The sequence below is a fragment of the Equus caballus genome, chromosome 3 (assembly GCF_041296265.1).
Source record: "Equus caballus isolate H_3958 breed thoroughbred chromosome 3, TB-T2T, whole genome shotgun sequence".
NCBI lineage: Eukaryota > Metazoa > Chordata > Mammalia > Perissodactyla > Equidae > Equus > Equus caballus.
In genome coordinates this window covers 105,817,895-105,843,773 of record NC_091686.1, presented here as the reverse complement: position 1 = coordinate 105,843,773, position 25,879 = coordinate 105,817,895, and the positions used below count along the sequence as shown (strand labels likewise).

At 45.8% G+C, this 25,879-nt stretch overlaps 1 protein-coding gene and 1 long non-coding RNA gene across 5 annotated transcripts in view; one reads left to right on the top strand and one right to left on the bottom strand.

Annotated features, from left to right (window-relative positions):
* CCDC149 (coiled-coil domain containing 149) overlaps positions 1–1,549 on the bottom strand; it is a 100,338-nt gene extending 98,789 nt beyond the window's left edge. The window contains exon 1 of one of the 4 annotated variants that reach the window (XM_023638284.2): positions 1,159–1,549. In XM_023638284.2, the coding sequence (XP_023494052.1) occupies positions 1,159–1,206 (48 nt within the window). In that variant the 5' untranslated portion in view covers positions 1,207–1,549. The remainder of the gene's footprint in view (positions 1–1,158) is intronic. The other 3 variants (XM_070262533.1, XM_023638282.2, XM_023638283.2) reach the window with 3 other exon arrangements.
* On the top strand, positions 908–25,879 carry LOC111772942 (uncharacterized). Its single transcript, XR_011437168.1, has 5 exons — positions 908–1,030; positions 16,104–16,204; positions 16,356–16,494; positions 18,291–18,427; positions 23,477–25,879. It is a non-coding gene; the product is annotated as an uncharacterized lncRNA (long non-coding RNA).

Sequence of the window (25,879 nt, the reverse complement as noted above, 5' to 3'; positions counted from 1 at the left end):
GCTAAGAGAAAAGATCCCCCGAGGATCTGTCCCTTGACATAAAGCCTGATAGTTAGAGGAGATGGGGCCAGGCTGCAATACAGTATATCAGAATATTGTACGGTTAGGCGCTTTCAACTACTAGACCAGGAGTAACCAAACTAAACTAGGGAGAAGCTACGACATCTCATTCTTCTTCAGAGATACAAGATTTTGCACATACTGGACAATAAGGACCGTTTTCAGACTGACCTGAAGGCCCAGAAAATGACTAAAGGAGAAAGACGCACAGGGTTTCCCTTCCAACACCCCACAAGGGAAGGAAGCGAATAAACCATACACCCTGCAGTGTGTGCACAGGAGTAAAGAAAAAGAAGCCCCAAGTTTGCCTTGGGGATGGGGGATGGTTCTCAGGAGGGAGAGAACGGAGGATTTCTGGGGGATGGTCAGCATGGCTAGGTACCATGAGTAGCTGTCATCGCAAACGCAAACGGCGGTAAGTCAGAACAAGCAAGGGAGACACCAGCACTCCCTCTCACGGCGGGGGGGGGGTGGGGGGGGGTGGGGGGGGTGGGGAGGGGGGGAATGCAAAAGTGGACCTCAGGTGGGTTTATGACAAAATAGTTTGGGGGTCTTGGTGTTCTCTGCACCCACAATTCGAATGACTTCTGCGCCTGTTTCAGTCCTTTGAGAAATGGCCCACCACCTTACACACAGTAGGCCCGCAGTAAACATGTGTCGATTGAACTGAATAAGTGAATGAATGACGGCTACGGAGGACCTCTGACTCCCCCACCCAAACCTCTGCTGCAGGTTATTCCGTCTGGCCCGGGTGTCACCCCAGGACCCGGATTTCCCCCCTGGCACCACCTTTCCGCTTCAGCCCTGGGCGTCCAATCGCTCGGCTGCAAAACAGTGGTGACCAGGACGGCAGGTGGGGCTTGGCTCCTTGTCCTCCGGATCCCCGCGCCGGAGGGAAGGCCCCTCCCCAAAGGCTGGCACCAGATGGCGCGGGAGAACGTGGCGCCCGGGCAGCCCGGGAAGTCGGGAGGTACGGCGCACCTGGCGGGGGGCGCGGGGGGCGCGGGGGGCAGCGCGCCGCGGCCGCCGGCTGTGTCCCCGCCCCGGCTCGGCCTCCGGGGGCGCGGCGCATCCCGCCGGCCGGCGCCTCGGCCTCACCTCGCTCACCAGCCCCTGCCAGTCGCTCTCGGTGCGGTCGCTGGTCATGGCCTCCTCCGGCAGGCGCGGGCCGCCCTCGGGGACGCCGCCCTCCTCCGCCGCCTCCGCCTCCGCCTCCGCCTCCGCCTGCGCCTCCCGCCGCGCCGCCGTCGCCGCCACCGGCCCCGCGCGGCCCCGAGAGGGCCCGCGCCTGCGAGCCGCCGCGCCGCGCCCGCGCTCCTGGCTCCACGTCAGCCTCCGCCGAGGAAGCGGAGGAGGAGCCCGGCCGCCCGGCCGTAGCCCCAGCCCGGCCCGAGCCGCCCGCCCCGCCGGCCCACGCCGGCCTCGTGGGGAAGGGACCTCGGGGCCCCGCCCGCAGGTCCCTCCTGACCCGGGATGACCGCGCCCCAGGGCGGGAGGCGGGCACCTGCGCGTCCCCTGCCGGGAGCACATCCCCCAATCCAGCCGTCCCTTGCGCGCCTCGCGACTCCCACCCCCGGACTGGCCTCCCGCGGGGCAGAGGATTTGCTTTGTTCTCCGACGCACGGTAGGTACGGGGCCTGGCACCCAGTGGGTACTCTACAAATAGGCGTTTGTTGAACGCAGGAAAGGGTGAACCACGTGTTATGTATTTAACATTGTTTTCAAAGCTACTCATGTTTGCTTATATTTATTTCTTAAGTTATCAGCTGTCATAAGTAGAAAGCAAATGTAAAAACTGAAAATAAAATATTGAATTCTAAATAGGACCAAAAGCTCTGAGTGTGATGCTTCGCGTGCGTCGAGAGGTGTTCCGCATGAAACGGCGACTTCCTCTCAGAGGAAGGACTGAGAATTACAGAGGGCAGGCGGATCTCTCACCTGAGTCCGTATTATTCTAGGTGGTCTTCTCATGCCACCTAAAACCCTCTGATGGACCACCACCCATAGTGGGCTTTCCCTACAAGAGAAGCACCGCTGGTGGAGATGAGCAGGTAGGTTGAGAAGTTGTGAACCCGTTTTACAGTTGTGGATCACAGCGAACGTTTATTTTTTAGTTTTAGTCCTTGTTGATCCTGGATCAACCCTGTGACAGGGATGTTAGCCCCATTTATCAGATGAGGAAATGCAGGCCTGAAAAGTGGAGAAATAAAGACTCAACTAGGACTTCTGGCTCCAAGGGACCCTCTTCAGCATCTTGGAGACCTGAAAATGAAGTATCACCCCTGGGAGTTGAAAATATTGCATTCTGTTGTTGGCCTTGTTTTGTTGGCATGGTAGATTGCTTGCAAAATGGCGTCCGTCAATAATTCCTTGCCCCGTCTGGCCATTGTGTGTAACTTTGCCTCTGGGCTCAGGCATGTGACTTGCTTTGGCTAAAGCAATGTTTGCAAATGTACTACACAAAGAGGTTTGTAAAGCACTTGTGCAATGAGGTTTGTCCCTGCTTACACTCTTGGGAACCTGTGATCACCACCATAGAAACAAGCCCAGAATAGCTTGCTGGATGATGAAAGATGGGTGGCCAACAACCAACCAACTGCCACAAATGTGAGTGAGGCCATTGACCCCCAGCTGACCATAGATGCACTCATGGGCCCAGCTGAGACCAGCAGAAGAACTGCCCAGCTGAGCTTTGCCCAATTTGCTGAGTCACAGATCATGTAGTAAATAAACTGTTTTAAGCCACTAAGGTTTGGAGTGGTAACTGTATAGATAGTGACACTACTGATAAAGAGCCTGATGACCTGAGCTCTCCCTGGAAGCCCTTAAAAAGCAACAGCCCCTGGCTGCAGGGCCTGTTGGGTCCTTATCTAAAGAAGATTCTACAACAGATTCCGGAAGACCAGGCCCTAGGAGAAGGAGCCAGTGTATAGCACATTTGTTCAGTGCCTGTTATGTACAAATACTCTACTCATCCTGGAGACTTTCAGTAACCTTGCAGAGCAGGGACCCTGTCCTGGAGGAGTTTGCAAACCTTGCCATTTGTTTTTGTAAGCAAAGTTTTGCAAACCAATGCTGTAGGTAACAAGAAGAGAAAAAGAAGAGGCTAGAATGCATCTAAGGCTTCTGGTCTTCTGACCACGCTAGGCCACCTAATCCATTCTTTTTTTAATCCAAGGAGATGGAAAGAAGGTCATCCCTGAGCTGAATGTCTAGGGTTAACTCAGCACCAAGCACTTGTTCCTAACTGCCTGATGTCTCTCGCTACGAAGCAAGGTACTATCTGACGATACGTTGCCCTCTGGCAAGCCACCTGGTTTCATTCTGACCTGTCGATGAAATAGACTGTAGGAAGAGTGAGCATAACTTAGTCCATCTGGCTTCCGCTGCCTCCTGGTCTGCACCTTGCTCTCTACTGGCATTCAGGTGGGAAAGCAGCCTGCCCCTTCCAGTTTCCATGTTTAGCTGCGGCTTTCTGTACGGCTGCTGCTTTGCAGACTTCACTGGTATTTCAGGCAATAGGTCAGACAATCACAAAGCTGTTGGGAGCCAAGAAATCTTCACTTTAGAGACCATGTATCTCTAAGACAACTCTGTAACTCCGTTTCCCCTATTTGCTTCCCTTCCCTGAAATAAGTCAGCCAGCTATTCAGGTATTTAAAAATAAAATTGGGGGGAGGGGGCCTGGTGGTATAGTGGTTACGTTCATGCACTGTGCTTCAGTGGCCCAGGGTTCGCGGTTGTGACCCCAGGCATGGACCTACACACCACTCTTCAAACCATGCTGTGGTGGTGTCCCACATACAAAATAGAGGGAGATTGGCACAGATTTTAGCTCAGGGCCAATCTTCCTCACCAAAAATTAAATAAATAAAAATAAAATTGAGGAGGGAAATCAGAGAGGAAAGCCTCTGCCCTCCCCCAATGTGTGGAGAAACTTCCAACTCAATTGAAACAGCATCTCCAGTCGCCTGGATTTTTCTTCGAGATTTCACATCCCAAGTGCCTGCTCGAATATGAGATGTGATGAAATCACAAACCAAGGCAATATAGCTGCAAGCAATGCTTTTTTATCTCTTCATTTATGTAGCCTGACATTGAGTAATAATAATAATTAAATGCAGTTTAAGCTTTTAGGCACCTATACCAGAAGGCCTCTAGACACCTCATCAACAGCAGCCCAGGCTGACAAAAATAAAGCTAATTATATTGCAGCTAACTTTTTCTCAAAGAAAAAAATAAAACCACTCCCCAACTTTCCTTGCCTCTGATGGAAGCAGTGCATTAAATGCTATATCCAACAGTCCATTTGCACGGGACCAATTTAAAACCAGGTGCCCTTGTTTTAGGTTTGTCATCCTGGTACTAAGTATTGAAACGCTGGCTTTAGCCTGTTTTCACATCCCCTCAGCTCTCTGAAAAATCTCCAGGGACCCAATTTTTCCACATATATTCATAGCCCCAGGGCCATTTTTATTTATTTATTTTTATGCACATATAGTGTTAGAAGAAAGTGCGTAGACACTTTTCACTTTGGAAAGTTTGAGAGGGTTTTAGATGTGGAAACTCCAAAATAGCTTAATCTAAGAAATTGAGCCAGTGGATACTGATAAAAACAAAGCAAAACGTAAAGTCTCTGGAGAGATTGGGAAAGAAAGAATGACTTGAACTTTTTCTTAGAAACCCAAGCCTCTCGTCACAGGTTCTCTGCTGACTTGCAAGAGGACTTTGGCCGAGTCCCAACAGCCCCAGACACTCGGGAAAGCCCTCTAAAGCTTTTGATACAACTTCTCCAGACAGTATTTTCTGTTCCCGTTCTGGCTGCCCAAGCAAAACTGTCAGAGTTCTCATGTAAGGAAAGTAAGCCAATCTCCAGGAGAGATTTTTAGCCCCGTTTTTCTCTGAACTATACGGTTGGGGCAATGTTCATGGCCATTCCTCTCCCGGTCGCTTTTCTCCTGCCTGAATTAAGAAATCCAGTCTGATGAGCCTTGGAAGAAAATGATTCATAGCGACTGTGATTTATAGTGAGATCTATCTATCTATCTGTATCTTTTATTTTTTTTTTTAATTAGCTCTATATGAGCCAAGGTTCCCAATTCTTGCTCTTGTCACGGGAGGGCCATTTTGACAGGTCCTGTCAGGAGCCCCATGGGCTGGTGGCTACATGCCTTCCTCTGTTCTTGATCTCATCCAGGGGCAGGTGGCTGCAGGTCCCAGTGGGCACTGAGGTCTGGTCTCCTGCAGAGCCCTGAGACCTGAGGTCCCCTGAGCCACTACCTCAGTTCTGTAAAATATAAGCCTCCTCTCTTCCCCCTACCCGGTGATCTCTGCAACGGGTCTTGTCCGTCATTTCCCTACCAGGATCAGCAGCCAGACACCAGGGGATTCTGGCCGGGTTCCTGACTCAGAACATCCTGTCTCTTAGCCACCTCAGCTCCTGGGCCCTCTCTCTGCCGCCACTGAGCCCTCCCTGCCCAGCAGCAAACAATCAATTGCTGGCTGCTCCCCCCAAACCCCACTGGCTGCCAATCAGCTGGGCAGCAGGGGGTAGAAGGGAGTTCCACTCCCCGCTGAACCTCTGTGGAGGTGCTCAACATGACTGAGTAGGGCTGATGACGGCCTGACAGTTCAGGGACGCAATTGCCATCCTGAGGATGTGCGGGCATCGGCGTGATTGGCTGGGACGTTGTGGGGCAGGGACTGGGGGCGAGGAGGCAGAGGGGCAGCTCCTTCAACTGATGGAAGGGTTGCAAGAAGGGGGCCGAGATGTCAGCAGGAAAGGTCGATGAGCTGGACGAGGCGAGGAAGGAAAGGAGACACAGAGGAGATACAGGGCCTGGGGCTCCTGATGGGAGGTCAGAAAATCAAGAACCGTGAGACAAGAGGGGAAACCCTTGGGCACGGGTAGTTCGGGGAAAATCCAATCTGGTCTGGCTGGGGAGCAGAGAGAGACTGTGGCCCAAGGAAGGAGTTAAATGGAAAAGAGTCGGGGGAAGTCACTCCGCTCTCAGATTATTCAAATTTGTTGTACTTATTGATAATGTATTTCATTTCTTCTGCATGGGGGGGATATGATTCAGCACAAATTTGATGTAAATTTATGGAAATGTAAATGCAGAGAGGCTGCAGGCCCTTGCGGCTGGCGGGTTGGCTGCGTGGCCCTCAGTGAGACAGAGGTTACAGCTCTCTGGACTTGGGGAGCTGAAAATAGAAACATTTGACTTGGGGGCCACTGGCCTCTCCTGCAGGCCAAGAGAGGGACTGACCCTGTCGCTCTGGAAGGCTTATTAAAAAAAAAAAGTCTGATGAAAGTTTAAAACAGGATCACCTACATTGTCCTCCTGTCTGATTTTTGTCTTAGGGTTGGGGGGACAGTTTTTATCCAGTAGAGAAAGGCAGGGTTATTTCAATGAAAGTGGAGAAAAAAGAGAATTAACCTTGTCGAGGACCTACTGTGTGCACAGAATTCGCTATTGAAGTGACAGAAATGTTGTTTTTCCTTCTGCACAATGAAAGACTAATAGGACTTGGTGGGGGGAAGAAAACAATTACTAGAGAAGGTGAAAAGGTGGCATTCCATATAAATGGCGGGAGCTGGTAAAATATTTATTGTCCATTAGCCTGTCCTTCAGGACACTGGATGTCGATTTTTATCTTCGCTCCTCATACCAGGTCATGGCATTCATCTAATAATGTGCCGCCTCCCCAGCCTGGCCGTGGCCGTGACAACAAAGAGAACCTTTCACAATTTGGGAATAGCCTCTCTGGGCCAGGGCTTACTCTGCCACCTGCAGTTGGAGTGAGACAGGAGATTCAAGACTCTAAGAGACAAAGCCAGAACAATGGGTTATACTCTCGCTTCATTCCCGTTAGAGACAAATATTCTTGCTTTCTACCAAAGCTGCGATTCCTTGCAATGTCCAAACTGTTGTGTGCCCCTAGCTGCTGTGGCTCACCTGGTCTGGGGGCAGACAAAGAGATGTTTGACTGCAGCCCGCAGCGTGGTTTGTGGGCGTCCTCGAGCAAATGTTTCAAAGGATGACAGTCGTCTGCTCACTTTTGTTACATCCGTGGGGCAGAAATTTTCAGCCCTTGGTGACTCCGATTATAACGCTTTGACCTCATTCAGTCACCAAAGGGCAAATTTCTCTTTGTCCTCTAACAGAAACACAACATGGCAAGTAAGCATAATTTCTAAAGAGAGACTGTCAACAAGTGTATTTATGAGGTTAGCATGTCCCTGCTTATTGCATCGAGTAGCTTACCTTTGGGGAAAGAGGCATATGTATGCCCCTTATGTGCCCACATATGACATAGTGGTTGCCATTTATTAACCCTATTTGTTCCCATGAGACAAGAAAAATAATCTTAAGGTGATATAAAAGAGTCTTAGGAAGGTTTCTTCTAACATGCAGGATCATTTATGACTCAACAAACATTTCTTGAGCTTTTCCTACATGCTGAGCTAGGCTGTGGGGATGACAACCAGGCTAAGACCCAGACCTCTGTCCTTGAGGCTCTTAGTCTAGTTGCAGAGTTCCCCATGCAGCTGGACACTGCAGAAACATGGAGAGATCATTCTAGAATTGTCCTCTTCAACTATGATGTGTCGTACAGTCAACCTTTTCAGGAACCAGGAATGAACTATGCATCTTCAAAAACTAATATGCCTGGAGTCACTCTCTTGTGGCTACCTGTGGAATTGGCAACCTCTGCAATGTACCTTATGGGCAGTTAAATATTTTGAATATCACTCCTGATTATCTGCATTTGAGAGAAAAGGAAGCTGCGAATTTTAGAGTTTTTAAATGACTTGACCAAAGTCACACAGCTAGTAAGGGGTGGATCCAGGACTAAGCTGACTCAGAGCTCCATGCATTCTGCTATTGTGCTTGGTACTGTATCAGTTGTCAGGGCTGCTGTGACAAAGGACCACAGACTGGTTGGTTTTAACAACAGAAATTTCTTGTCTCATGGTTCCGGAGGCTGGAAGTGTGAAATCAGAATCGGCTGTGTTGGTTCCTTCTGAGGGCTAAGAGGGAAGGATGTGTTCCAGGCCTCTCTCCTTGGCTGGCAGATGGACGTCTTCTCCCTGTGCCTCCTCACCTTGTCTTCCTTCTATGCGTGTCTGTCTCTGTGTCCAAATTTCTCCTTTTCCTAAGGAGACCAGTCCTATTGGACGAGGGGCCCACCCTACTCCAGTATGACCTCACCTTAGCTAATTACATCTTCAGTGACCTTATTTCCAAATAAGGTTACATTCTGAGGTACTGGGGGTTAGGATTTCAACATATGAACTTGGAGAGGGGGACACAATCTAACCCATGACAGCTATTTTCTTTTCGATGAGACTTCCCCCATTAATGACAAAGTTAATTTAGGCATCTGTGTGAATTATCTGGAGAAAGTTACCAGTGTAGAGCCCTCCTAGGCCCCCAGCAAATGGTTAGCCATTCCCAAGGCTTTCTCTCTTTCTTCCATCACAAGTGGTTTGGATTGGTGCTGACTCAGCACCACTTGCCCTTCCTCCATGCAATCCATATCTTTCTATTGTGCCAATCCATTTTGGTACCTAGTTGAGGGCTCTGAGATGAGGTGTTTTTTACTCATTTTTATTCTTTTTCACGCTACTTCAATGTCCTAAATCTCACTGCACTCACTGCCTGGCACATGAGGTCAGCTCTTGTCCCTTTAGCAGTTCAGTGAACTCTGCAGCTCGAGAGTTGCTGGGACTGCTGTTCATGTGTGACGAATCCTTGCTTAGTCTCGAGAAGATACTGCGAAGGCCTTTCCCAGGCAGTGCTATAGGAAGCTTTGCCTTTGGAACTTTTCTCTCACTGGGAGTTTCCGCTCTGTTCTGTGTGTGTGAGATGGTCGTCTGGTTTTCTTGCACACTCCTTTGAATCAGACAGTAACCTTGGTCTCCGATGCAGTGTCCTCGGCCTTGGAAACTCATTGGACCAAAAATGTCTACAACTTATTTTTCCCCTTAGATTTTCTTTTTTTTATTGATTTTCCAGTTTTAGCACAAGATTGATCACCAGCAAAATACCAATTTACATACAGATTCTGCTAAACTCAGCATCCTATATACTTGGGACTTTTTCATCCATAAACCAATTTTTTAAAGAGAGAGATTCTATTATCAGAAGTGTCCCTGATGACACTCAAGATGGCCTATAAGGAACAAACTCAGGAGGCCCACAGCCTGGTGGAGTGAGCCCAGCTGATTTGTGAGCATAGTAACTATGAAGCCAAGGTTGTAGGTTGACACCCATATGGGCAGGTTCATCTTTTGCTTACTTGTATGGCCACAAGCCCCAACTGCAAACCTGGGGTAGCTATTTGACAAGCTCATTCAACAACATTCAACAAAAACTCTTTGAATACCTACTATGTGCCAGGCACCATTTAGATTCTAGGTAGAGAAGGAAACAAGAAGGACACAATCCTTGTCCCCATGATATCTACAGTGTTCCCATGAAGCAGATATCACACAGTTATGCAAATGATTATTTAATTAGCAAGGTGATAAGTGCTATGAAAGAAAGATACAGGGATGCTGAGAGCATATAATAGCAAATCCAAATTGTGTCATTTAAAGCAAGACCTGAAAGATGTGTAAAAGTTAGCTAGGCAAGAGGATGGGCTGAGAACAAGTGCCCCCAGGCAGAGAGAACTGTGTGAGATGAATGAACTTCTTGAAGACCAGCTTAACCCGAGCCCGGAGAGTAGGGAAGAAAGTGACAGGAGATCCGGCTGGAGGGAGGACCAGAGCCTTAGCCACGTTAAGGAAGTTGGAATTTATCACACAAGCACTGGGAGCCTTTGAAGAGTGTGTTAGGATTAAAGCAAAGTTTCAGTAACAGAGACCCAAATATGCAGTGGTTTGAATAGGAAAGAATTTAATTGCTCCTTCACATGACAGGCTGGCAGGACAGCCCTGCTCCCTAAGGTCATTCAGAGCCCTCGGTTCCTCACATGCTATGGTTCTTGAAGCTGGGTTGCTGGGTCAAGCGTGTTTCTTCTGTGAGAAGGGAAAAAAAGTCCAGGGTTAGCAATTTCCCTCTAAGCAAGTGAGAGAGAAGTGGCATCTGTCCCTTCCACTCATATTCCCTTAGTGAGAACTTAGTCATATGGCCACATACCACTGCAAAGGAGGCTGGGAAATGTACTCTCTAGCTGGGTGGCCATGTGCCCAGAAGGAAGAAAACAGATTTGGGGGTAAGGGGAACAGCCAGCCATCTAACCCAAAGGCTTTTAAGACAGGAAGTGATGAGATCAGATTTTCAAGTGTTTGTAACCCAAAAAGCATGTTGGAAGTCATGTAGACCAAATTCTTCATCCTACAAATGTGAAAACAAAATGAGGTCCAGGGACCTAGTTACCATTGCTACATGACAAGCCATCCCACACTTACTGTTGTAAATCATGCCCTTATGTTTATGGATTCTATGTTCAGGAATTCATAAGGGGCACAGGAGGGCCAGCTTGTTCTCCATGATGCATGGGGGTCTCAGCTGGAGAGACTAAAAGGCAGAATGACTCGATGGCAGGGGCTGGAATCATCCAAAGGCTCATTCTTTTGCATGTCTGATTCCTGGTCTGGGAGGACTCCAAGACTAAGACTGTTGACCAGAAGGACTACATGTGGTCTCTCCACGTGGCTGTTCTTCCTCATGACTGGCAGCCTCAGAGTGCTGAATTTCTCCCACGGTGCCGTGGAGTTGCAAGAATGACTAGTCCAATGGTGAAACTACTTTGCCTTTTATGATCTATCCTTGGAAGTCATTCAACATCATTTTCTCTACTTTTTTTTTGGTCGTGAGTGAGTCAAAAACTTGTCCAGTTTCCACCTCTTGATAAGAGGAGTATCAAGGTTACATTTCAGAGGAGCTTCTGGGCTGGGAGAAATTGTTGCTGTCACCTTTGGAAAATACAATCCGCCACAGTGGGCACACGTACTGGCCACAATACCCATTGTACATTCAAAATGAATCACCTTTCTCCCAAGACACACACAGTCTCATCCCATAACGGCATCAGTTGTAAGTCCAGAATCCCATCATTTAAATCAGGTCCAAGTGTGGATGAAACTCCTCAGATATAGTTTTTTGGGTCAATCTCCTTAATTACCATTCCTCTTGATCTGTACATCAATGAACTAAAGACATGATAAAAAGATATCTGTCCCCGTACGAACATCCTACAGCAGTAGGACAAGCGTAGAATAGCTGTTGTCCACATTCCCCTTCCAAATTAGGGAAAACAGAAGGAATCAGTGGTCACAGGTCCATAGCACCTCTGAAACTGGGGCACAGTGGGACTCAGTCCTACTCTGTGGGAGTTTTCCTTTGTGGTTCTTGGTTCTACCCTCTGAGTTATCCTTCCTTTTCCATAAGAAATGACTCGTGCATGCAGTTGAATAGGCTTTTCAGACAGCTTCTTGTCCTTAAAAGATTGGGGGTCAAAAAACCACTTTTCATTTTATACTATCTCTGCTCCTTTCAGTCAAAGCTGACATCGTTCTTTTAAAAAAAAAAAAAAAACCTTTGTTTTTTACTGTGTATCAATATATAATCCACTCTATTAGACAAAACCACACTTAGAAATCACTTTGGGTCAGGCCCTTCTCTTTCTCTGGCCCTTGTGTGGCTCTTGTGGGACAATGCACTTAAGATTCTTAGAAGTCTTACTGTTTAATGAAAAGGATCTACAAGGCACATGCTGAAGATCCTTAGAACGCCTTTTATCTTCCTGGAAGAATCTCTGAGGTGGCACCTTAGACCTATCTGAGATTTGACAAAGGATCTTACAGCCACATCTTTTTTTTTTTTAATAAAAGTGACTTTTGTGTGTGTGTGTGAGGAAGATTGGCCCTGAGCTACATCTGTTGCCAATCTTCCTCTTTTTTTTCTTCTCCCCAAAGCCCCAGTACATAGTTGTATATCCTAGTTGTAAGTCCTTCTAGTTCTTCTATGTGGGAGGCCGCCACAGTGCGGCTTGATGAGTGGTGTGTAGGTGCACGCCCAGGATCCAAACGAGCGAACCCTGTGCCACCAAAGTGGAGTGCACGAACTTAACACTATGCCACCAGGCTGGCTCCTACAGCCACATCTTGGATTTACATTTTTCCGGAAGCCACTTCTCAATTTGAGACCTTTTCCTAGCTGGGAAGACTGTTCTGGGACCTTTCTACAGTCTCCAAATTACACTTGAAAAGGTAAGAATTCCTCCTTTAGTCTGTCTCACTCCTCTCTCATTTTGTTACCGGCAACTAGAAGAAGTCAGGAGGCACCCTCAACACTCTGCCTGGAAGTCAAGTTCACTAGATGTATTTTTGATCTTATACGTTATTATGGGGAACAGATTTGCTGAAATTCTTCCACTATATAGCAAGAATCTCCTTTCCTTCAGATTCTGATAATATGCTCCTAAATTTCCTTTAAACTCTCATCACACTCTCCTTGAGGCCCTTCCAGCTTACCCTAACTGCCCTCACAAGGGGCTTCCAGAACCCACCTGCCACTGGGTCCCAAAACTAATGCCATGTATTTTAGTGTTTTGTTACAGTAGCCCCCTACTTCCAGATTCCAAATTCTCTGTTTCCATTGCTGCCAATTCTATTCCTCTTGCTTCCAAACTTAGCGGCATAAAATACTAACTAACAGATTATGAGGGTCAGGAATTCAGAAAGCACGTAGTGGGAATAGCTTGCCTCTGGACTGTCTGGAGCCTCAGCTGGAAATACTTGAAGACTGAGAGTGACTGCATGACTGGGCGTGTGGATCATTTGAAGGCTTCTTCAATCAGGCTAACACCTGGGCTAGGAGAACTTGAAGGACTTCGGACTAGAGCACCTGAACATGACTATCCCATGCTGCCTAGCTTCCTCACAATATGGCGGCCTCAGGATGGTTGGACTTCTTACATGGTGGCCTGGCTCCTAGTACCAATGTTCTGGCGAACAAGGCAGAAGCTGCATTGCCTTCTATGGCTCAGCCTCAAAAGTCATGGTCACTTCTGCCACATTCCACTGGTTATAAGGAAGTCCAAGCCCATTTGGATTGGAGGCGGGGACATAGATTGGCCTTCCTCATGGGAAATTGTCAAGGTCACATTGTAAAGGGGTGAGTGGGATATGAGATTTTTGAGGCCGTCTTTGGAAAATATAATCTGCCACATCCAGGAAGGTCACTACTGACAAAGCAGATCTGAAACTCAGTTGTTTTTGTGCCCAGACCCCTGTTCTTCTGCTATACCATGCTGATGAGTCAATAGCATCATTTGCATGAATGAAGGACCTTATGTTATTAAAAAGAAAAGTTGAAACATAAGGCAAGAAGCCAAATTCAGTCTCAATTGAACATTCTCTATATTACAAATGCGGCATAAATATATGTTTTCCATAGCTCTCACAGAGCAAACAGCTGCATTTATTTGCGTCCAAAAACATGGAAAAATTCCAAACTACAAGCCAAGGGAAGGAACTCGAGAAAACTGCTCAAACTACTATAAGTGTAAATCTTCATAAAAATAGTTGTAAGGTTGATTAAAGCAGGTGCTGAATACTTCTCCTCCCTGAAGTGTTCCACTTACAAACAACCCCCCTCCCATATAACGATGTCGTTCTCTAGGGACTAATTCTATATTTGGCTAAGCAGTCAAATGCCTATTAAACTTCCGTGTATTAACTTGATCCACCACCCCTCATACACAGACTCAGCCCATGTCTCTCTCATTCTCTCTCCCTCTCTACACACACACACTCACTCAAACACACATGCTTACACCACCTTTCCTGTATCGCCCTAGAGCTCCTTAGATCCTTTACAGAACAGGTGTATTTTCTATTGCTAGGACTTGGCTCAGACAACAGTCAGGGCACACACGTCTGTGCACATGAGTGAAATCTATTTTACTCTACGCGAATTCCTTCCTTTTGCCCCATGAATAAAGATACAGTTTGGAAGAAGGATGAGACCAGAGAAACTTTGTAAAACTGCTCACCCCTTTTCCCTCCTTCTATCACGTTCTATCTCTGGTCTGGGAATCTGAAATGTCAGGAAATACATTGTTCACTACGATTTAGCATTAGCAAGAGAGCTCTTCGAAAGATTCTATTACATCTTTATGTCTTTGCACATAAACTAGGTCTTCTCTGAAAACTCAGTTCAAATTTGATTTGCAGTGAAAATCTCTAAAGTTGTGGTAAGGATTTTAAGAGATAAAGGAGGAAAACACCACTCAGTTCTTACTGCGTCCAAAGCAACATGCCAGGTGCTTTTCTAGAGATACGTACGTGGATGGTTTGGCATAAGAGAGGTCAAGATTAGCACTGTTTGTAGATGGAGCAGGTACCCAGGAAGGAGGACATGGTGGAAGAGGAGGAGGAGGAGCGGAATCAGGGGAAGTGGGTGCAAGATGGATTGAAGGATGTGTAGGAATCCCAACAGAGTGGATGGTGTGTGTAAAAGACGAAGACACAGCATTGACCCCCTGTATTTCTCTCACTTTCTTAATGACCTCGCTGATTTCTAACCACTACCAATGTGTGACCTTGACCATTACAAGGTGATCCAGGACTCATGTCAGCTCCCACTGCTCTTTTTCTTTCTCTACTCTCATCACGCTGGCCAGGTATCCTCTCACCTCAGAGCCTTTGCAATTATTGTTCCTTCTACTTTCAATTCTCTTCCAAAACTGTGAGAGCATAAATTGCTTGTTTCAGCCACCAGGTTTGCAGTACTTTGTTGTGGCAGCCCACAACATCCATGATACGGATGTGGCATGGTCTTCACAGAGTTGAGGTGTTTTCTGGTCACTCCCTAATGTGTCGAGGAGCTGAAATGAATCCAGAAGGGAAGGAAGGAAGGCAAAGAACAAGAGGAGCAGGTTGCACTCCACATGACGGGCTGGGCAGCACACAGCTTTTTGTAGGTGATATCTGTAGTCAACTGAAATGATCTTGATTTATTGCTAAACATTATCTACCAGGTTGCTACAGTGTCATGCACTTAGCTGGCCTGTCTGCCTAATTTAAATGAAGAATAAGCACCCTTATTAACATAGTGCCCTAGCTCTTATCCACTGGTACTTTTTTGAAAGGCTGAGGATGGAGAAAACCAGTCTCGACACCAGTGGCTTTCAGTCCCACAGCCTGGTGAAGATGTTTGGTCCCATTTAGTGCTGGCCTAAATGTGCTGCTTTGTGACTCCCGTGTTTGCCAAACTGATTGTCAAGCGGCCCTGCTCTGCTCATTCTCAGAAGCAGTCACTACTCCACTGTGCTTTTTCTCCTGTGGCCTCCCAGGGAGCGGAAATTTGTTCACGGCGTCATGAATGATGATCTCAAGGATTCTTCTCAGAGTGAGACAGAAAGATTTCTGGGTAGATTAGGAAATTGTACAAAATCTCTTCTCTCTCCTAATCATTAGCAACACCACCACTATCATTTCCATAATCATCTTTATAATTATCTGAAGTGGAAAGAGAACCAGGTACCAGCTTCATGAAAAATAAGTGGGGAAAAAATAGAAACCGTGGGGACAGGTGACTGAATATCCTCTCTCAGAAACACACATCATCATATTTGATTAGTGAGGGTTTAGGGGCACTGGACACCAACACACTTTTCCAGCTTAAACTTGATCTCTCCTCTTCTTACACGCCTCCCTCCAGTCGAATTGAACCTCTGACTTCCTGCCGTAAAGACTCCTTGGTTACCTACCTCTGTGCCTCTGCTTATGTTTTGCCTACAACACCCCGCTCCCATCACAGAATCCTCCATCTACCGCTTCTTCTGAACTTCCCCAAAGCCTCATCTGAACCTCTCTTGGAGCTTTTGTCATTTTCTGGCTAATATAGAGTTTTATCCTTCTACTAGATTATGAACTCCTCGAAAGAGACTTTCTGCTGCGTTCTTCTCTGCATCCCTCATGCCCCAGCCACTAAGCAAGTGCTTTGAATAGAGTAGGTGCTCAATAAGTATTTGTTGAAAGAATAAGAAACTACAAGTTTACTAACTCATTCTTTTCATAGACGTATATCGAAAGGAAAGGTGCTTTAGGAGAACAACTCCAGGTGTGGCAGAGCTGGCTATTGTTCCCCGAACATCTTTCCTCTCCTTCCTGGACACACAGGTAAATAACATTTGCCTATTCTGGAGTTAGAGGAGACTCTGTAACTGAGTTCTGGCCAATGGAAAGTGAGCAGAAGTGATGCGTACCACTTTAAGACCTGGCCCATCACCCCTCCAGGCATGACCCTCCCTTCTCTTTCCCCTTCTGTCAGTTGATCAAGATTAGCATGCTGACCTTGGAAATCACATCTAGAAGATGACAAAGCCACAAGACAGAAGGAGCCTGGGTCCTTGAATTATCACATGGAGAGAAGCCAGCTACCAATCAGAAACACTATTTTAGGATTTTGTGTAAGAAATAAATGTCTACCATGTTTGAGTCATTACATAGTTTTGGGTTTATTTGTTATAATAGTTAGGATTATCTTGACAAATATAATCAGATTTAGCATTTCTGGAAAAAAAGTGCAGAAGTCTTGATTCTTGGTTTTCTTATGCAATTGATTCTTTTCCACTTTGGGCACAAGTGTGTTCCTTTTTAAGTTTTAATTTCGGTTGTAGAAGTATTTAAAGGCCATTCCATTTCCAGGAGCGCTCTCCCTCAGCTCAGTGAAGGGAAGCATGGAAGTTTTGGTGGCTCTTCCTGGAAGCTGTCATCCTGAGACTTTGTTCTAGCTTCAACAACAAACGCAGAGAGGGTGCCTGCTGCTCTGGACAGAGAGAGTCTACGGAGATGGGTTAGGGATTATGGGGAGAAATTTCTGTCTTAGAGATCATAAAACCCAATTCTTCTTGGTATTGACTTACAGAGCAAAATTCTAGTGTTCTGAGCTGTTTGAGGAAGGGAGGGACCCTCTGGCTCAAGCAGGGACCACCGAAACTACTGGACTTCATAAAAGCCTCTTGCTCTTCAGAGAGCTTCCACTGGTGCTACCTGCTTGGTGTAATTATCCCGGGAAGCATACCTAATGGTTCCCTGTTGCCCTATGGATTGAAGTCTAAACTCTTTAGAATTTAAGGCCCTCCATGATCCGACTCTAGTTTTTCTTTTTCCAGTCAAACAAATATTTGTCCAATATACTATATGTTGCCCTACTTCCATTCTTTTTCTTGGGCTGTTTTACCACCAGCATCATATATATACACATTTATATATTATATAATGTATATATAATATTATATTTATAACCTTAGTCAAGATAGATTAGGTTACCCTACAGTGACAAATGAAGCTTTAAGTCCCAATGGCCTCGCATATGAAGGGTTTATGTTTTGCTCATGATACATATCTATTGTGGGGTTGTATGTGTGTGTTTGGGTTAGAGGAGGTGTCTCTACTCCACACCAACACTCAGGTACCAGGCTGATGGCCTTTCTACCATTTGTAGCTGCAACATCTGGGATGGGAGGCTGTCTCATTCACTGCAGCAGGAGTTGGGAGACCAAATAAGCCCAGCACTTTCACACATATCCCATTGGCCAGAACTTGTCGTGTGACCCTGACAACAGAGTTGAGAAGTAGGCGAAGCAAATATAACAGTTGGTGAGCATGATTGTCTTTGCCACTCTTCCAGGAAGCCTCCCAGGTTCCCTCCAGCTACAAACAATGTCCCCTGCCTTTGAATTCTGATAGCACTGTATGCGCCCCTCCCTTGTAATAGATATTTTCTACATTGTATGAATATATATATATAAATATATACACATATATATTAATACCCATAACTATATAAAATAGAAAATAGAAATCACTTGCTGCATGTCAGTCTCTCTCCTGTTTATGTTTATTAACTCACTTAAATCCCCATAATAACCCTATGAGGTAGCTACTTTTATTGTCTCCAACTTATAGATGAGGAAGCTGAGGCACAGAAAGGTTAAATGTTAGCAGGATTCTAGCACAGCCAGTTTACTTCCATAGTGCATGCTCTGAGCTGCTCTATTATATCATGACTTGTCTTTTTAACTTACTTAGTAGCAGAGAGTAAGATATAAAATTGATTCATTTCTTTATTTCCCATAATGCCAAGTACAGGCTTAGGCACATAACAGGTTTCCTAAAAGATGCTGCGCACAATTGGTATCTTTTTTAATCAAGATCTTCAACAGACCTGCTCTTGGAGTAATGCCACCTTCTGCATTGCCAGATTGCTCCCGAGGTCTCAGGAAGCATTTCAGAAGATGCCATTGTTTCTCCTTAAAAAGCTACAGGTCTTCAAGAAGATGGAAGGGGGTCTTTGGGGACATCTAGGGGACAGAAAGACAGAAGGCGGCAGAAGTTAAGGTAAGACACTCAGGAAAGACTTGAACCACTTTATTTATATTGTGTTTGATTTTGTGCTTAAGAGGCTGTTAAATTGCAGCAGGGAAGCGTGGCTGCTAAGTCTATTTCGTCTTCATTTGAGTCCCCAAACTCTGTAAATAAATCCAGATCCCCAGGGACGACTTCCTTTTGCTTAAATGTGGATTCCTGGTAAGCTATCATCCCCTTCCCCTGGCCGTGAGCCTCCTTCTACAGGCTAAATTTAGAAAAATTACATTACAACCTAGCAGTGTGGCTCCCAAAATGAAATGTATGGGGCAGCATACCTGAAAACACCAGGGAAAACGTTAGTCAGAGGGCAGTGTCAGGGACCCGGTGGTCAATCTCATGTGTCTACAATAAGAAAGGCAAAGATCCTGATCATTTAGGAAGAAAGGGGATGGTGTGAACCAATTTAGAACCATCAGAGCACTGATCTGAGAGAGGAGCCTCGCTCTAATTAGGACTCTGTGTTCCAACCAGGCGTGAAAGAAGTCACAGCGAACCTATTTCAGAGGAAGGCATTCCCCAATGTGGCGGTGTCCTATGTCTGATGCACGGTGAGGACCAGTGAGTCAGGGAGGAAAAATACTAGAAAATGATCTTCTTCGATGACTAACAAAGAGGGGGCTGTTCTTGTGTTGCCCTGATGGGAAAATTGGTGGATCTCAGGAATTAAAAAGGAGCCATCAGCCCTTGCTTGGACGTTCTATCCTAAAAGTGGGGACTTGTATGTATTTAAATGGGAGGGTCTGGGTGGCACAAGAAGTCTATCCTGAGATGACAAGGGACTAAGTGGTACTTTGTCGTTAACTTGCCCACAGGATTGCCTGCACTATCCAGTGAATGGTGATAATGCCCAAGTCATCTGAGAATGCACTGCAGATCTTGACCCAAAGTATTTTCTGGGTTAAAAATAAATGCCTAAGGTTTTCCTAGTAACCTGATAGGGATCTCTGATTTAAAAGGCAAATGTAAACGGATGTTGGGATATAAAGGAAAATGTTTCCATGAAGATGGATGGGACTTTTGTAGAAAAGTAAGGTTCATATATCAGTTAGAGTTCTTGGTATTTTAATTTATTCAACAAATATTATTGAGTCCTAAATTAGGCTAGGGATGGTTCTAAGCACTGGGAATGCTGTGGTGAACAAGACAAAGTCCTTTTCTTCATAGAGTTTATATTCTAGAGGGAGAGATGGATGATAAACAGTCCACAGATAAACTAATAATTGTATAATTTCTTACTGAGATAATTGCTATGAAGAAAAATAAACAGTCTCTTAGTCTGTTCAGGCTACTATAACAAAATACCATAAAAATATGCTATAACAAAATACTGTAGATGGGCAGTTTATAAACAACAGAAATTTATTTCTCACAGTTCTGGAGGTTGGGAAGTCCAAGATCAAGGGGCTGGCAGATTCAGTGTCTGGTGAGGGCCCACTTCCAGTTCATAGACAGCTGTCTTCTTGCTGTGTCCTCACATGGCAGAAGGGGAACAAGAGAGCTCTCTGGGATCTCTTTTATAAGGGCACTAATCTCATTCATGAAGGCTCTGCCCTCATGACCTAACCACTTCCCAAAGGCCCTACCTCCTAATATCACCACACTGCGGAATAGGTTTCAACGTATGAATTTTGGGAGGACACACTCAATCTGTAGCACAAAATGAGGAATTAGCAAGTATTTCAGTCATCTATTGCATGGTAACAAACCATCCCCAAATTTAGTGACTTTAAACAATGACATTATTTTTCACAATTCTGTGGGTCAGAAATTTGGGCAGTGCTCAGCTGGCTGGTTTCTCTGTTCCATGTAGTGTCATGTAGTGTCAGCTGGGGTCAATCAGTCAATCACTTGGCCACATTTAGTTGGCACTGGACTAAGCAGAAAGGTCCAAGAATTCATTCATAGGTTTGGTATCTCAGTGCTCTTCCATGTGTCTTTTCTCTCTCTCTCCATGGTGTCTCGTCATTCAAGAGTCTAGCTTGATCTTCTTTACAGCATGGCAGCTGCCCCTCCCACCCCGCCCCGAACCCTGAGAAAACAAAAATGGAAGCTTCCTGGCCTCTTAGAGGCTAATCTTGGAACCAGCACACTGCCACCTCTTCTGCATTATTGGTCAAAGCAAGTCACAACAGCAGCCCAGATTGGGGTAAGCCCTAAATCCAATATGACTGGTGTCCTTATAAGAAAAGGAAAATAGACACAGAGACACACAGGGAGAAGCCCATGTGATGATGGAGGCAGAGACTGGAGTGATGCATCTACCAGCCAGGGAACACCAAGGACTGCCAGCAACCACCAGAAACTGGGAAGAGACAAGGAAGGACTCTTCCTTAGAGCCTTCAGAAGGGGCATGTTCTTGCTACAACCTTGATTTCAGACTTCTAGCCTCCAGAACAGTGAGAGAATAAATTTCTGGTTTTTAAGCCACCTCAGTTGATGGTAATTTGTTATGGCAGCCCTGGGAAACTAATACACCAAATGGTGCTGATGCTGTTGGTCTGGGGACCACAACTCGAGAATTACTGTTCTAGGGAAAAACGCTAAGTACTTTCCCATGGAAGATACAGAAGAATTTAGGTGATAAAATATTTTTGAGAAAAGGGAAGTTCTAACCTGGTTCCTTTTTTCTTTTGAGTTCTGTAGTGGATGTGTGCTGTTTTGAGTTTGCCTCAAAGCATCTCATAATGCTTTGGGGGAATTGCCACTGAAATGGTCGTTTCAGGAGACCTTACTCTGAAGCTGGGCCCTTTTTCATCCCTGACCTAATAGAGTCAGAGGTGGACACGTGACCCATGCTTGGCCAATCATACTTCCTTCTTGCACTGTGAATTGTAAGCAGGAGATGCAGACACAAAGCCACAGTATTTACTCTTCCCAGGGCTGTGATCAGATATTGCTATGACGTGGGTCTCATGGCTTGGTTGCCTACCCCTCCAGACAAATCCTGCCCTTTTTATTTAAGTCAGTTCTCAAGCCTCTTGGAGATTCTGTGAGCCCCCACTATCCTTCAGTAAACCCTTTTCGTTAAATTATCAAGTCAGTTTCTGTTGCTTGCAACCAAAGAACCTAAAGGAATACAGACTATCTGTTGTCTTCATATGAGTCCTTGAAGTGGTCTACACTTAGCAGGGTTGTAGAGGAATGAGGACTTAATTTTTTACCTCAAGTTTTCTGTCATTCAAATATAACATTTTTTCCATTAAAATATCTTGTGGGATTTTTCTCCCCTAATTACAGAAGTACTGCAAATGTTGCAACAAAGGGAGAGGGCTTTCTAAAGGTTTTTAAAAAATCTTTTTGCTTGACTTTCCATTGTTTAAAATGCCATCGTATATTCCATTGTACAAATAGTGAGAGGATAAAATGTTGATTAACTAAAGGACTTTCCCCTGAGGACGGAACATATCTATTCAATGGTAGTCTCTAAAGACCACAGGACTAGTGAGTATGGCCACTTTGTCATAACAAGGGGTGGGAGTTCCTCTCTGCCAGCCTATTGGGCAAATCAATATTAACTCCAGCTTCAACATTAGCCTAAAGATTTGCCTTAAAAATCTCATTTATGTTAACTCCAGATGCACCCCTAGAGTTTAAGACAGGTTTTTAATACACAGTTATTTGTGGTGTCTAAGTATTTGTAGGTACTCATAGCTTTTCCTTCCTGAACTGTGAATTGTTTTCTCTTCGTGACGCTGTCTGCTTCTTCCACCTAAGCCACTTTGTAATGCTCTTCTAAAGTCTGCTTCCATAGCTTCCTACCTGACCTGGAAATCAGGTTCCTGTGCAGAACAATAATATATATTTTTGCGACCATTGGATACATTATGCCATTTTTCCCGCTTCACCAACGTACTAATGCACTGAAATAATCCCAGCCGGATTTTCACACCTGCTCTTTGCTTGACAAACTCCATCCTTCTGACCTGCACTAAATCACAGATATCTAAGTCAAACTGGACTCCCTGAGCCTTCCCTATGCCCATCTTTTCCTTCCAGAAACCCCAAGCCAAGCTTTCCTGAATCTCCGCAACAACCTTTCTACAGCATAGGAAATCTTCAAAATTTGCCACCGCCCATCTTGCGTATTTCCTAGAAAAACAGAAAATGCTACCTTTTAAAAATTAAAAAGCCAGGAAAGTGCCTTCTAAGGTTCAATCCAAGTTTAGAAAACTCATTACAATGAAAAGAGAAGAAGGAGATTTTTTTTTTTTTATTGCTGATAGTTAGTGGCATTGATAGATCATGGCAGAACCATCCGCAATATGGCCAAATAATTTCACTGGAGAGGGTTTTATATAGCTACAGCTAAAATTCAATGAACTGATTCAGAAGACTCAGTATAAAATATAACAGTGACTTCGAGTGCCAAATCAATTTGGGGGCTTGAAGGGATGGGCAGAGCCATTCGTTCCCTCCCCGTTCATGAACGTGACTTTAACTGGAACTGTAAATTCAGAGGCAATGGAGAGGCCAGGCAGTGGGTTACAGCGGGTGATTTAAGAGACCCATCAGGAGAAATCAGCAAGTGGTTGCGAACACCAATGCTTAGAGAAGCATGTGACTCAAGTATGTCCACCAGAAAAAGCTAGAAGGATATCCTTGAGGACAAATTAAGGATTTGCAATCAGGTAGCTAGGCTTCTAGGTTTGCAATCTGGATTAATTCAAAACCCTATTTTACACCTCCACTTTCTCACTTGGGAAATAAGGGCGATGGGTCAGAGTAACGGTTTTCAAAGTTCTGTTTTGTGTTGTCTTTTTCACAGTAGGAGGCTTTTTATCAATGAATTTATCTTACTAGGAAGAATGTTTGATTTGCTCCTCCAGATCCACACTCCAGCTGCTAGAGACCAAATGTTCGTGATCCCCCAAGATTCATATAGTGAGACCTAATCCCCAATATGATAGTGTTTGGAGGTGGGGCCTTTGTGAGGTGTTCAGGTCATGAGAGTGGAGCCCTCACAAATGGGATTAGTGTCCTTATAAAAGAGACCCCAGAGAACTCTCTTGTTTCCCTTAGGCCACGTGAAGACACAGTGAGAAGACAGCCCTCTGTGAACCAGGAACTGGGCCCTCACCAGATACTGAATCTGCAGGCAACTTGATCCTAGACTCCCAGCCTCCAGAACTGTGAAAAATAGATGTTTGCTGTGTAACCCACTCCATCTAGGGGTATTTTTGTTATAGCAGCTTGTGTGGACTAAGACACCCCTCTTCTTCACCCTGCCCTGAGCCCTGGGATGCTGAGGAATACATCGTCAGACCACCTTGCTTCCACTCAGGTTCAGCCAGCAGGAGGAGCCAGCGGGAGATTGAGGGATGGAAAAAGAGGAGGGTCAATGTATTTGTTCCCCCAGCTCCCTCCTCGCCAGGTGGCCGTGTTCCTGCTGGTGTCCCTCTCCTTCAGCTCCACCTCCCTTTCTCTCCCTCTGGGTTCCAGAACCATCTCCCAACCTTATCCTTTCAGACATTGGGAGCAATTGCTGTTGTTCATCTCAAGAGCTTCATAATCCCTTGTGTGTTTCCTTTAACCCTACCCGTACCTCTGTAAATAACCTCTTCTTTAAATTCTCCTCAATTACCCCATGGAAATGTGATGTCTCTTTCATGCTGAGACTAACGCATGCAGAAACTTCCAGGTAATACAGCCGAGAGAGGAGGTGCTCTGATTGTAGCTGGGGCAGGCATCATAGCCCTGCATGCATGTGCTCCGCCCCCGTGGGCCTAAGGGAGCCTTGTCTTGTGCAGGAAGAAACTGCCTAGCTGTTTCTTTCCAAGTCATCACTGGAGAGAGGTAGGGGGCCCTCCCTCATTCAATGTAATTGAAATATACTGAGCTCCTAAAGTCGTTTATTCACTCATTCAACAATCATCAATAGGACACCTCAGTGAGTCAGATTCTGTGCTAGGTTCTGAGGTGAAGAGACAACCAGGATGTGATTCCTGGTCTCAAGGGGCCCTCACACATTCTGTAAACACACAAACCGAATACTAAAGATCCAGAGCCTGGGGGCAAGGGCCCTGTAGACAGTTCTCCTTTTTGGCTGCACTGAAACCATGACAGGGGGCTCTGGCTCTGTCAACCCCTGAGCTGGAAGAGAGGCGCCACCTCTAAGAAGGAACAGGAAATCGTGCAGATAGGACCCAACTCCCTCTGAGGGAAGAGGGCGGTAGGTAGAAGGGTGAGACAGATGGGGTCTTTCCTCCAAGATGCTCTCAGGGATTTGGGCACAGACTTCTCAGGGCTCTTGGCTTGGGTGGATGGTTGCTTTAGAAACCTGCAGGTCCATAGAGGGGCCAGCAGAGGTGGTTGTGAACAGAAGGATGGGCGACAGAGTCAATGGTTGTGCCAAGGATCAGAGAGCCAGGCTCATGCCAGAGGTGCACAGCTGAAGGCACTGTCTGCATGTCAGGACCATTCCTGTCCCGGGGTTCTCCCCACCTGGGAAGGTGACAATGGAGATTGTACATCCTGAGGGGAAGAGGCTGGGATGGCCCTGACGTCCTCAGTCCCATGAGGGGGCAGAGGGAACACGTAAGAGCCCCTACCTCAATCACAGATGACAGCGAAACGCTTGCAAGCACGAACTCCGGAGCCAAACTGCCCAGCTCTGAATCCAGTCTTCACTGCTCGCTGACAAGTCATCTATTTGTCTTCAGTTTCCTCCTCTGTAAAGGCGGATTCTAACCCTACTTCATAGAAGGGTGGTGAAAATCTAATTAATTAGTATACACAGAGCACTTAGAACAGTGCCTGGAGAAGTGTAAGTGCTACATAAATGGTAGTTATTATGACTCCATGCCACTTTACTAATTTTCGTTTACTGGTGGCCAAATTGTAAAAGTAATTCAAAATGGTCCCTGAGGAGCTGGCCTCATGGCCGAGTGGTTGGGTTCACACGCTCCGCTTTGGTGGCCCAGAGTTTCGTCGGTTCGGATCCTGGACACAGACCTACTACCGCTCATCCGGCCATGCTGAAGTGGCATCCTCCACAGCAGAACCAGGACCTACAGCTAGAATATACAACTATGTAGCAGGGGGCTTTGGGGAGAAGAAAACAAAAGAGGATTGGCAACAGATGTTAGCTCAGGTGCCAATCTTTAAAAAGAAAATATGGTCCCTGAATCCAGGGGACTTGGAGGTGAGAATTTGGCCAATGGGCATGAGCCCAAGGTTGGAGGGGAAGTGGAGAATCCCAGACTTTGGAATAAGACAAAGATTTAAATCTTAGCTCTGTCAAGAGCCAGCTTTGTGATCTCGGCAAAAGCTTACCCTCTTCAATCCTTAGTTTTCTCATGTATAAAATGGGGATAATGATAGTGTTTACCTCTTAGAGTTGTGATGAGGCTTAATGTGAATCGTTCCTTTATTTTTCATTTACACATTCACTCATTTATTCAATAAACAGATTTTTTCCACCAA